The sequence below is a fragment of the Acipenser ruthenus genome, chromosome 3 (genome assembly GCF_902713425.1).
Source record: "Acipenser ruthenus chromosome 3, fAciRut3.2 maternal haplotype, whole genome shotgun sequence".
Lineage (NCBI taxonomy): Eukaryota > Metazoa > Chordata > Actinopteri > Acipenseriformes > Acipenseridae > Acipenser > Acipenser ruthenus.
In genome coordinates this window covers 17,742,131-17,754,969 of record NC_081191.1, presented here as the reverse complement: position 1 = coordinate 17,754,969, position 12,839 = coordinate 17,742,131, and the positions used below count along the sequence as shown (strand labels likewise).

Here is a 12,839-nt window from a genome sequence, read left to right as displayed (position 1 = left end):
GGTCCAATTCAGTTTTCCCTCATCACAGCAATTCTCCACACAGCTCAAGAGAACGGACGGTTCAGTGGGTGTCCTCCGATCCCACGACCGAGCCAGCTTCCTCGTTTACACCCAGGAACTCGAAAGTGGACGTCAGCAAGCTACCAGCCTCTGGAGGGCAAAGGTCATCCTTGCAGGTGTCTTCCTGAGCTCACTACTGGCCAGCAGAGTTCACTGTAGTGCAATGAGTCCCTGCTGGTTTTGCCCCCCCTAACCCACGGGAGCACCATAGCCAATGCGACGCTCCCTTCGGAATCCCCAGTGAAGACCGGTGACTTCGCACAGCAAGTATGCGAGCCTGCGCTTCCCTGACTGTATGACTCACCTTGCACACCACATTGCTGTGCTTTTACCAGGTGAGCCACTGGGGGATCCCCATGCCTTGTGACTTTTTAAAGAATTGAAAAGAGTGTTTAAAGTTATGGATGAACACAGCATTTGTTTTTGATGCAATGTTAAATGGAGATTTGTAACCCTGGTGTCAGAGATTAGTACAACCCTAAATCAATCCAAAATCACAGATATTTCAAAATAATACATTATGATTCATGCTGATATGATCGATGTATATAAGGTTAACAGTGATCTCAGAGAAGTATGGGCAAAAGCGGTTTCACACATTTGCTCTGTGATTTTGGCTATCAGTAATTGCTTAGAAGTCTGTGGTGTTTTGACAGGCTACAGAAAGCTTCTTATGGATTTCTACCATGTCAAAAAAACTTCTAAGCTCTTGCCCATACTTGCTAGTATCTCACTGGGGGGGGGGGGGGGGGGGGGGGGGTATATAAATCTAGATGCAAAATCTAGATGGTAATTACTGGTATTCTACACTGTCTACCTCTTACAGCATGCTGCAAAGCAAGAAAAAACATTCAGTACAAAGTAATACAAGCCAGAGATCTGTTACTTTACCACACTAGGGGATACAAAACTCAAACAAATTGTACCCTTTTCCTTGTGATATTGAAGCCCTTGAATGCAAAGAACAATAATGTAATACATGGCACAGCCATGTAGTTATTATGTAGACAAGATACTTTGGTTTTCTACTCCTTCTTGTAAACCATTACTGACTCCCACTTGTTAGACGTGAGTGACATGGAATCAATACACCAGGACAGAGCTGCAGCGAACTCGTTCCTTTGAAAGTCAAACGGCCTTGAACAAGCCCTTTGGAACTCGGAAAATGTTTTCGAGCTTTTGCCACTGTTTATACAAAAAGGCCTGTATGGAGCTTGCATCTCAAATTAAAATCTGAACCTCTATGAGTATGAACTGTACATACTCATGTGTTTATAGGCTACTTTTAGTTGTACATTTTCATTGCCGTGTGAGAATTTCCAACTAGATTAAAGATAAACAAGGTGTCTAAAATAATTTCTCTATCTGTTATTCTGTTATTATACCTTATTAAGTGTAAATAATACATGATTGTGTGGGTTAATCAATATAGACTTTTATATAACTGGCTTTAAATAGCTTGAATTCACCTCTGTTTGCCCAGGCATTGTAATGATGAAGGAACTGTTCATGATTAGGATGTCAAGTGATATTGGTGAATTGTATGCAGTGATAAAAGTTATCATTATAGAGTCAGAGGCGCTGGAATCAATTCATGAACTGACCCAACCCCACACCCCGCAGTGGAAAGAGGGGCAGGTGTTTTCTGTCTGTTTTAACTCAAGCTCGAAACCCTTATAGACTATCATTGAGCTTGAACAGTGCCTCTTTGCGAATGGCATCAAGCTTCTGAGGTTAAGACTCGATTCTGTTTCTGGGTCGAACGCAAAAAAATCCTGTGCAACTCTACACCAGGACTCCTAAACTTCAACTCCCACAATCCACTCCAGCAGCCATGTCCTTTACATTTCCTGTTTAATGCTGCTGCAGCCCTAACATCTCTGGTGTCCCCTAAAATCCAGACTTAAAGCCAGAGAAAACTTATAATAATTAGAACCATAATTTACACCCAATGTAACTGAAAATGGCCACGTTATTAATGTCACGTGACATTCTGTGACATAGTTGCAGCCACTTTGGCTATTATTATTTTTATTCAAAAAATATTATTAAAACACATCATTTAAACCTTTTAAGAAGAAAATGTTATAATTGCTGACCTTGAAATGAAAAAAAAGCATGTTTATTCTTAATTTTATAATTGTATGTGGCTGTATGTACATGTACATTTACGGGGAATAAGACAATGTGTGTACTACATAAAGCCTAGCACTTCATTGGTTTCCAAATTTCCAGAAGCACATGCTCATATCACAAAATAAACACAAAAATTGTAAAATATCTGGGATCTGTTTTGAGGTCATTCTTATTCTTAATTTGTCTTTTTGGATTTTCTTTGGCTTTCAACACCTTCAACATTTGGCAGACATACTGCATTATTCATTTACTTTGAATACGGCCACAGAGGTAATACTGACAGGATTTAAAAAGGTTCATAGGTCCCAAATTAATAAGGTACAATTTGTTTAATTGTCAGTTATAAACTCCACTCAGTTGTGAACTGGAAAATGCAATCTTGTTTTAATAGACAGTAAACTTTGCATGCCTTTCCACTGTAACATGAGTCATTCTATTCTACTAATGTTTTTGTAATGTGCACACAAGGTGTTGAAAATTATTTTCAGTAACCCAAACAATCTGTTCCTGAAAGGATTTTATTCAATATTTGTATTTGTATTATTCTGATTAATATATTTAGATAATAATTTACTCTAACAAACCTGTCATAACATTTTAAAAATGTTCCAAATGCTCAAATAAATCTGGCTCCTTTTAGCCTTACAGAAAACCATTAATTGTGATTCATCAAATCACAGTGAGATTAGTCTAAATGATTTCTTCGAGATAAATTGGCAAGCACAGTTTACATCATAACCAGCCAACTGAAGAGCTACTTTACAGTAAGCCACCTTGGGCAGGATTTTCAAAATCCAGTGTTACTGCATCAAACCCGTGATATAGTAATGAGAGCTTTAGTAGCAAGTGATTTTCAAACTAAATTTGTTAATTAAATCAATCCTTAAATGCTTTGAAATTGAGTCGATGAGGTAGTTAATGAACGCATTTCTCGTTTAAAAGCTTAATGGTCGCAGGTCACGTACATCACTTCCTGTCTCAACGACCAGATAAGGGGAACTCGTTAATCAAAATGCATGTTAATGAGATCAAGAAAAATGAATGGAAGCATAATTCGCTGTTATGGAAACTACTAGCGTACAGGAAGACGACTCTCCCACAGCGAGCAGAAGCCAAATGGAAATAAAACATACTGGGAATATCTATTTAGTGTATGATTTGTAAACGTAATTTAAACGTGTGCATTTTGTCATGCAGAATGTACATTTATTTAGCGCTACTTCACTTATAAAATGCTGATTTACGTTTATCTGGTGTGTGGGTAAAAATCGGACGGCACAAATTAAAAAATAATAATAATAAACCCCACTAGTCATTTACCCTCATTCGGGAGGATATTTTGCTACAGTTTACTATATACAACTATTTCAATGCACATATTGTAATCTTTTTTTTGGTTAAAAGGAAAAAACTACCTTTTTTCATTTATTTTTTGGATGGGGTGGGCGGTAAGCCATCTATGTATATTGGTTGGAACTTATTCTCTATGTTGACATCTACTTCTGTCTGTATTTTAGTATGTATGATTGTAGGCTCGTTTGAAGTGCCATTTGTGTTTGTAGTTGTTAGTTATTATACATGTATACCATGTATGTTACACTTCATTATATATTTACTAAGCTTTTAAAATTACGATAAAACTCCCTAACCAAATACACAATTTGTTTATAATTAATTGTTCGGTGAATTCCTCTAATCATGCATTTTCTCTGGTACTCTTTGCTCGCCTCCGTGATAAATAAACGCAACATGATTAGAAGTAGCCACTGAACACATACAGTACATTTACAGAACATTTTATATGCATACAGACGTGTGAAACTGTGCATTGTACATAAAGTGTGGGGGGAGTCTGACAACATTACAAATACGTTTAGACAAATTCCATGTCAATGATCTCGATCACATTCCTAGTGGATCTGTGCGTGCTTGTACACCTGTTCTTTGTTCTTGTGTGGATAAGACACAGGTGTTAAAAGCCAAGGACGCATTGCAAATCCGCAATCACCTAAGGAAACTTTATTGTAATATCTAATATGCCGTTTTCTATACCAAGATTTCATTATTTACTCTTAGGTTTGTATTTGTAGAATTCAAATAAAATTTACAGTAGAGGTCAACTATCGTATAATGTATGTATCTACAGTTCAGATAGGCTACAGTTGCATTGATAATTTCTTGGTTGTAACATTACACTTGGTGCAAATAACGGTATATATCATTTTAGCAATACAACAAATGTTCCGTAAGGTTACAAATGGTTAAAACAAGTGAATAAATCTAATTTATAACTGCAAGTATAGAAAAGGCTAAAATATTTTATAACTACAAATATTGAATTATCTAGATAGTTTGTAAGACATTAACTCTGGTCCTGTACACTCTCTGTATTGTCTGCGTCACAGCCGCGGTCTGTTAAATGTCTGTTTCAAGGTGAGTTATATACTCTTTCGTTAATTAAAACCCTCCTTTTCCAAGCGTAGATTAACTCCTGATAAATGATGACAATTAACACGAATTTGCTTTTAAATTCCCACGCAAGCAAAAGAAATAGCCGCAACAAGCTCTGCTCGTTAAGATTTTAACATTTAATTTCGGAAATCACGTCAGCACGATTATTTAATACTAAAATAGGCATAACGACCGCTTGAAAATGCCAAAATCACTGATTTGTTGATTAACACTGGAGTTATCATTTACAACCTTTTGAAAATCCTGCCCATAGTGCCTTGGCTAACCACTATAAGTCAAATCAAAACTAATAAATATAAATCTACACATCATTTCATGTTACATGAAGAAGCATCCAAATTATTTGTCCCTAAAATTGAATTAAAAAAAAAAAAACATTTAAAGAGACATTTCACCTTCCACAGCCCATCCAGATAGAACAAAACTAAACAAAATAAAGAAAAGTGTGTGTTTGTCAAGTTACTGCTCATACAAAACATTATCAAGATGCTTATGAGTTTTGGTGAACACATGGGCCATAGCAGATTGTCTCTTTAAACTATTTTAGTTGGGTTGGTTAGTCATGCAGACTGTTCCAGGCTCCTGGCAAGATGATATGAGAATGTTTTTTTTTTTTGATAGAAATGATAAAGCATCGTTAAAAATCATTCTAAACCATGATAGATGCCATTTCCCTGCTATGCATTTTCCAAACAAAAAAAAAGAAAAAGAAACAAAGCAGACCAAAAGAGTATTCTGTCAGACAGACAGGGGCTGTTACCTGAACCCTAGGAACAAAAGGCGCTGATCTTCTACTAAGGCTTTGGCTCTGGGACAGCAAAATTAAACAACAAAGAAAAAAATGCGATAAAACAAAACCAAAAGGACACAACACACTGCAAATGCAAAAAACAGACCAAGAAAGGAAACCACAAAACTCTAAATAAATCAAAGCTGTATACACTACATACATCTGTGAGTAGACTGACTGTAGTGCAGTCTAAATAACGTATAGCTAAAGGGTTCAATCACCAACCCTCCAGTTGAAATTAATATATGGTATAAATATTTATTGATCCCAATCCAGTTCTTATTCCATAAAATAATCAAATCCCAAGAACAAACAAAGCTGACAACCCCTCAATGTTAGTCTTCATGCCTGCATTTGGGATATAATGCTGTACTTTGTCAAATACATACAATGTTCCAGTTTAACTGAAAACCTAGCGTGTTTTGAGTGCTTTAAAGAGTGGATTTGTGATTAAAAGTTACATGTGGAGAGACAGATACAGTTAAAAAGTACTTGGCCTACAAAGTTGAAACTGGGCCTGACAACACTTATTCATGCATATAATCCATAATGCAACAAAGGGGGAATTGTAAAGGGTGAGCAACTTCCCTGCTACTATCAGACATCACTGATGCAAACCCCTGTCCAACTCCCCCAGCATGACGGCTCTTAAATGGCATGCCACCCAATTTTGAATTTAGCTTAGTCCAATGGAGCTTAGTTTGTAGTTAAGGCCTAATCTAAACACTGTCTCATTTAAATCCTTTTTCAGCGTGTGGAAAAAACCTAAATACAGTATTTAAAAAAATCTAAATCAAAGCAGAATGACAAAGTGCCCACTGAAAAGAAAAAGGTATTAAATGCACTGCCCAGCAGATGTCTGTGGAAATGTAAGCCTGTCCAGATTTGACCTTTCTTTTCACACTTTTGCATTTTTGTATTATTATTTTACTACTTATTTTATTTACTGTTGGAACTTTTTTATCACATGTTTCACACAATTTCTCAGGCAAGAGAAAAACACCTGAAAGAAACATAACAGGAACATACTGAGAGTTGTCCAGACAGGTATTGGGGAGCATCCCGTAGCATGCCAGGGCTCATGGGAGAAGTGACTGAGATAGAGGGACGATCCATTTTCTGGGATTCAAAAGAACTTGAGCCTGTGGAGAGAAAGGGGGAGGCATAAAGTGCTGAATCACTCAGACAGAAGATTTCAAAATTGTTTTATGATTTTTTTTGGTTTTTTTACAATTATTTTATCTCCCCAATTTGGAAAGCCCAATTATTTATTTATTTCAACCCGGCTCACCGCTGCCACCCCTGCGCTGACTCGGGAGAGACAAAGACAGACACACGCGTCCTCCGAAATGTGTGCAGTCAGCCGTCCGTTTCTTTTCACGCGATCTCCAGGCTATAGGGCTATCCTTTACCAGATGCACCATTCAGGAGCCCCTTGTTTTGTGAATTTTAATGATGTCCCTGGAAACTGATTTTAACATTTTATCAACTGGGACAGCTTGGTCAGCTGTTTGGGGATATGGGTAAGCTCTCCACACAACCCTACCAGTTCTGCATTGTGGACTCTAGGAACTGGAACTAGAACTATATAACAAGGCCCTCGATAGTTACATTTGAAGTGTCTACCGAAGGTATATATCCCATTGCAAATCCACTAAGCTATATAGCCTGTGATTTAAAAGATATAATAACATTATATAGGATGCCTAATAGAAGTGTCTAATTAGAGTGGAGCGAAAATAAAGTGTAGCATTGGATTTACAGTATATAGTTCAAGGTCTAATTAAAGTTGCAATCTTGCCATTAATCTTCATACAGTGGATGAGTTTTTATTGTATTCAAGCTCTTTCCTTGTACGAGAACTATAATTAAAACTCACTTGATTCCAGTTGTGCTTGTGTGCTGTCTGGTATCCGGGGAATGTCTCTGAAATGAGGACAAAAAATATGCTGTGAATATTCATTAATTGAATGACCAAGAGTAAAATGCAGGGGACTTCAGATACAGAGATAACTTATTCTACTGATCTTATACCAAGTTTTGTCAGAAGAAGTACATACTGTATTTACAGCACCGTTTCCAAAAAGTGGACTTGCAGCTCATCCTAAATTAATTTGGTTTGCTGACTTTAAAACCAAGCAGCAGAAAACATATATTGTTACATGCTTTGCAATAGTCTGTTATTTAATCAAAAAGTTAATTCAATTGATATAAATATTTTCAGCATTGTACATAGAAATAAGTCCTACAAAAATGAGGGTATTCAGTCTGCCATTATGAGTGGGGTTATTTTCTTTAGACTTCAAAAGTTGAATAAAGTAAGTTTTATAAACAGTGATTTACTGTTTCTTCAATCAGGACACCTAGTGAAATAACTTACCCAATGGGCCTTGAGACTACAAGTTCCACCTGTGGTTCTGGCTTAGATTCCAGAATTATATTATAAACTTCCTTAAAAGTAGCTCCTTGTAAATGCCTCCCATTCCATTCTAATACCTGATCACCTGAAAGAACACGGGCATCAAAATCAGCATACTGAAAGTTATGTTTATATGAACGGAACATACAGTAAGGGAAGGATGTTTATATAAAGACACTGTGCTCTATTTTAAAACTAGTAGAAAGGCAAAGCCTCTTTAGCCATGATTAAGGCTGTATTGCTGTGTAATATGTTGTTCCCGGTGGAAATTCCCATTTCTGAAAGAATAGTGAAATATACATATTGTTTATCACTTATAAGCAAAGACGTTTGCCTGATTGAGGAACTACCTGTTACACTGCATTTAGGAACCGGGGCAGCCGATTTAGTTTGCTTTAGGTGTTCCATAGAACCATGTATATGACCTGCGCCCATGCCTCCCCGTATGAACTCCACCTCCTGGGTAAAACATGTCACCATATGGACATTTCACGCCGAATTCCAAAACAATGTACAGTATACAAGTTATGAGACCCTCACTGTAATATTGAATTGCCTGTTATTGTGATTTATTATTGTGGTTGTTATTTTACTGGTGATAGAGCCGTGGGTGTATTATGTATTGTGCATGCTGTTGATCAAGTGTGTTTGATATATGACGGTGTACTGCTCTAATTAGATTAGGACGCTTCTATTAATGAAGTTACAGTAGTTATACATGTGGAACAAGTGTTTTGTTATTGCCATATGTTCAGTAATCTTCCACTAGAAGGAATAATGCTCATTTTCAGTCTTTACTGGTAATAGCTAATGATTAAAGAATAACGACAATGATAATAAAAAGTAAGCAATATAATAGTTTAACGATCGTTTGTAAACAAAGATGGTATGCATGCAGGTTAAACAAATACATATAAATGAGAAGAAACATGTTTAACGTAAAATATCTGAATGTTTTATTGTAAAAGTATAAATGATAAGTATTTTTGTATAAAATCATTCCAGGTGCAAATGTTTATTGAATAATTAATCCTGTTAGGAGTAGGTGGGGTTGGGGATTATATAACGCCGTGTCTTTCTTTAGGAAAGAGAGGATTATTAGGTCAGTCAAGATCTTGTCTGTTGAATGTCAGTTATTGATGATACAACCATCCTAGACTGAGTTAAGTGTGTATGTAAATGTGCTCTTGTATGTGTGAGTCAGTAGGGCTCGGGGGGATCTCTATTTAGGAGCTGGATGCGAGTAACTCGGGGTTGTCTTGTGGGTGTGTTGTTGGTGTTACCTAACTGAGCTACTTTGCCTGCTGTTCCTGTTTAAATAAAAATAGTAGTTTTAAATGCTTTGAGCTGCATCCTGTGTTACCTTCTCTTATTCCGCTGCGGACCAGATACGCCTCCACTACAGTATGCTCATTGTGAGGATTTCTACAAATACCAGTTTAAGTAACAATAATGCCATACCATTAGTTAGGGTAGCACAGTTTCACAGGGAGATGGTAGTTCATGGCTTAGATATCAAAACATGTGGGAGGCATGGTTCTATGGAACACCAGTAAATGATTGAACACACTACATACAGCTCCATTATTTCTTTAAAGTGTCTTCAGTGAAAAAGACACCAGCTGCATCAAAGATCAGAAATATTTCTGCTAAAGATCACTCTGTCCAGTACAAGGGGACATTTTACATGTCTTTTGTTATTTTTACATTTATTTATTTATATATGTATTTATTTTGTTTGATAATTCACTGGTGGTGAAAACGGAACATCTTTAAAAGATGGACATAAAAAACAAAATATTATACAATTTAGCATTTACTATTTTTCAGATACGCATTTAAATATTTAGGAACATTTATTGCTTTAATAAATACTATGTTTAATCGTGAAATATCTGGAAATGCTGTGAATTAAGCAATTTTGTACTGTTAAAAAAATTCAGCCCTAGCTGTGATTAACCAATTACAACAGTATAAAACGTGCATGCAACAACTTGCGGGATGGATCAGTTAAACTATTATTTAGAAATCTTTTTTTTCTATTTTTATACATTTTCTTATTCCTTTCCCTGGTGTAAACAAGTGTTCTCTCCTGAAGATCCCAACAACCTCTGATGAGCTGGTGACCAGCAAGGAATGGGAACTATTTGTTGGCCTCTTACTGGCCTGTCAGCAGGTACATACAATCCCAGACAACCCTTAAAAAAAGTTTGAAAGTCCCACACTTTTCCCATGGTTATACTATGCATTTACCATTGTTTAGCATGGTTTAGAATGATTTTTTAAGATGCTTTACCATACCTCTCAACGCTTTAGAATGCTTACCTATGCTTTACCGTGCTTTCACTGTGCACTACACTTTGCTATGTTTTTACTGTGGAACACTTTCATAAAGGAAGGTTTACAGCTAACAGGTTAATTTAGGAGTGCAGACAACCAACAAACAGTTAACGTAAAAACTTTACAGTAAACAGATATTTTTTTCTTGAACCAGCTCCACAAAAACATAGACCAGTGCTGATCATTGCTGGTATATATAACTGTTGCCCGATACATTTTTTGTCAGAATTTATTTCAATGAATTTTTGCACTACATAAAAAACAAGGTTATAGGGATTGGTAAATTAAATCGATAATTCCCATAAGAAATAAACCATCAATTAAAAAAAGGAAAGTACATAATATTTCAATTAGAGCTGTGAAGCAGGGATGGTATATACTGTGTATATATATATATATATATATATATATATATATATATATATATATATATATATATATATATATATATAAAGCAAATATGCCATACACTGGTTCTTGACTTTGTAAATAAAATAAATGCTTTACCTGGTCGGAGGTGGCCAACTGTATCAGCTAGACTGCCTTTCTTTACTTTTGTAATAAATGCGCAAAGTCTACCAGATTCAGTCATCTTTCCACCAACAACCTGTTAAAAAGATAAGTGATTTAAAATGAGTATTACATTTCATATTAAATTTAAATTTCTACTGTCATTTGTGCAACCGTGTAAGCCATAATTTTAGCTCCGGTCATATTTTTTTACACTAGCATCTACAGTATTAATATAGCATACCCTGGAGCCAGACTGGCATATTCATATGCATGTCTATATGTGTGGGGCAGATCTGTCTCTGGATGTGCAATAGTAATTATGTACACAGTTTTGCAACAACTGTAATAGTAATGCTATTATTACATATACCGGTACATACTGTATGTATTTAACAGGACAGACTCACTCAGATGCAAGAACTTATTTTCAAGGATGTCCTGTGTTCATTTATAGGAGTACAGCAATTGAAGATCTGTTTGAGAATTAGCCCGGTTAAGGCCATGCTTCTGAAATACTATACAACATAATCTGGCCAAGATACTAACAGCTTAAGCCACCATTTAAATAATAAAACACCTGTTTTACAAATTTTAAGCAAATAAATAAAGACCCAATAAATTGTGTGTTTCTAATTTGATAACTTTGACAAAAACTGGAATTAAATAAATAAAAGGTGTAGTACAGTGGTTTCCGCATATAAGAACACCTCCTAAGAGAACACTTCAACTAAGAGAATAACATTGTGGTGAAACAGATTTTTCCCATTGTAAATGCTCCACCTAAAGGAACAGGAACTTTGCTTAAAAGAACACCTTTTTGGCACTGCTAGCGATTTGTTCACAACTGATACAGTACTGTTTTGTAACCTGACAAATCATCATCATCAAGCTTAAATTTAAATGGTTTATTCAATCTTTTCAAATGTGACTTGTTATCACGAGAGCGTCTTGAGGCACACTGATTGGTTTATTAAACCTTTCCAGAAACGCTGTCATATCATTGCCTCGTTTTGTATTCTGATTTCCATGAGTACATCTCATCGCTACAAAATGGCATGTATACAAACGGCGAAATTGCTCGAGTCGCAGAGCAATTTGGTGTTTTCTATTCTGGTGAGTTGCTTCACCGTTCTGTTAAATAATGTTGTGCATGTATTCATAATTTATCTAGAGCTGCTGCTGCATTTTTTAACGTGTGTAGGGATGCTGTGTTAATTTAGTTTGACAATTAGTTTATTAACGTTAGTTGGGTCTGTTACTTTATTATTACAGTTTATTAACATGCACTTGCCTAGTGCTTTTCTCTTACTTATTCTATTCATTTCATATGTTGATGCACGTGCTTCATGACAAGTAATAAATATGTATTTATTTATACTGACTCAAATTGTGTCTGGTGGTCAACTCTGTCTTAAAGAACACTTCGGCTACGAGAACACTTCACTTGATTCCAGAGGGCTGTTCTCTCGGAGACTACTGTAAACAATCAACGCAATTAACAGTTTTTGTTTCTAGTGCAGTTTGGACTACTTTTTTTCTAAAAGATGAATGCTACAAAACTAGCCTCATTTTGTTCCATTTGGATGAATACTTTTCAGGATTTAATACATTTAAACCAATTTCAAACTGGAGGTAACTCTCCATGGTCCTGAAAAAAAAGAAACTCTGGTAAATCATGCCATTAGGAGTATTATTAAAACAAATCCCAATTAATCATGGTTGGACCAAAAATACAGATTAGAATGCTTCCAAATGAAATGGGTTTATATAACTTGTAGCTGTAAGCTACAGGCCCTTGCCTATGCTGTTGAATGGACAGAAATGCATACAGCACATAAGCACTGGCCAAATACAATGCATACAGTACATAAGCACTGACCAGACACAATGCATACAGTACATAAGCACTGACCAGACACAATGCATACAGTACATAAGCACTGACCAAACACAATGCATACAGTACATAAGCACTGACCAGACACAATGCATACAGTACATAAGCACTGACCAGACACAATGCATACAGTACGTAAGCACTGACCAGACACAATGCATACAGTACGTAAGCACTGACCAGACACAATGCATACAGTACGTAAGCACTGA

General features: G+C 36.1%; 1 protein-coding gene across 34 annotated transcripts in view; it reads right to left on the bottom strand.

Annotated features, from left to right (window-relative positions):
* The window catches only part of LOC117394363 (regulating synaptic membrane exocytosis protein 2-like), a 265,103-nt gene that overhangs the window by 109,044 nt on the left and 143,220 nt on the right, over window positions 1-12,839 (bottom strand). For 22 of the 34 annotated variants that reach the window (XM_059012647.1, XM_059012665.1, XM_059012653.1 and 19 more), the window contains 5 exons: window positions 10,725-10,824; window positions 7,839-7,962; window positions 7,338-7,384; window positions 6,488-6,600; window positions 5,429-5,476 (listed from right to left, as the gene is read on the bottom strand). In XM_059012647.1, the coding sequence (XP_058868630.1) occupies window positions 5,429-5,476; window positions 6,488-6,600; window positions 7,338-7,384; window positions 7,839-7,962; window positions 10,725-10,824 (432 nt within the window). The remainder of the gene's footprint in view (window positions 1-5,428; window positions 5,477-6,487; window positions 6,601-7,337; window positions 7,385-7,838; window positions 7,963-10,724; window positions 10,825-12,839) is intronic. The other 12 variants (XM_059012655.1, XM_059012668.1, XM_059012657.1 and 9 more) reach the window with 1 other exon arrangement.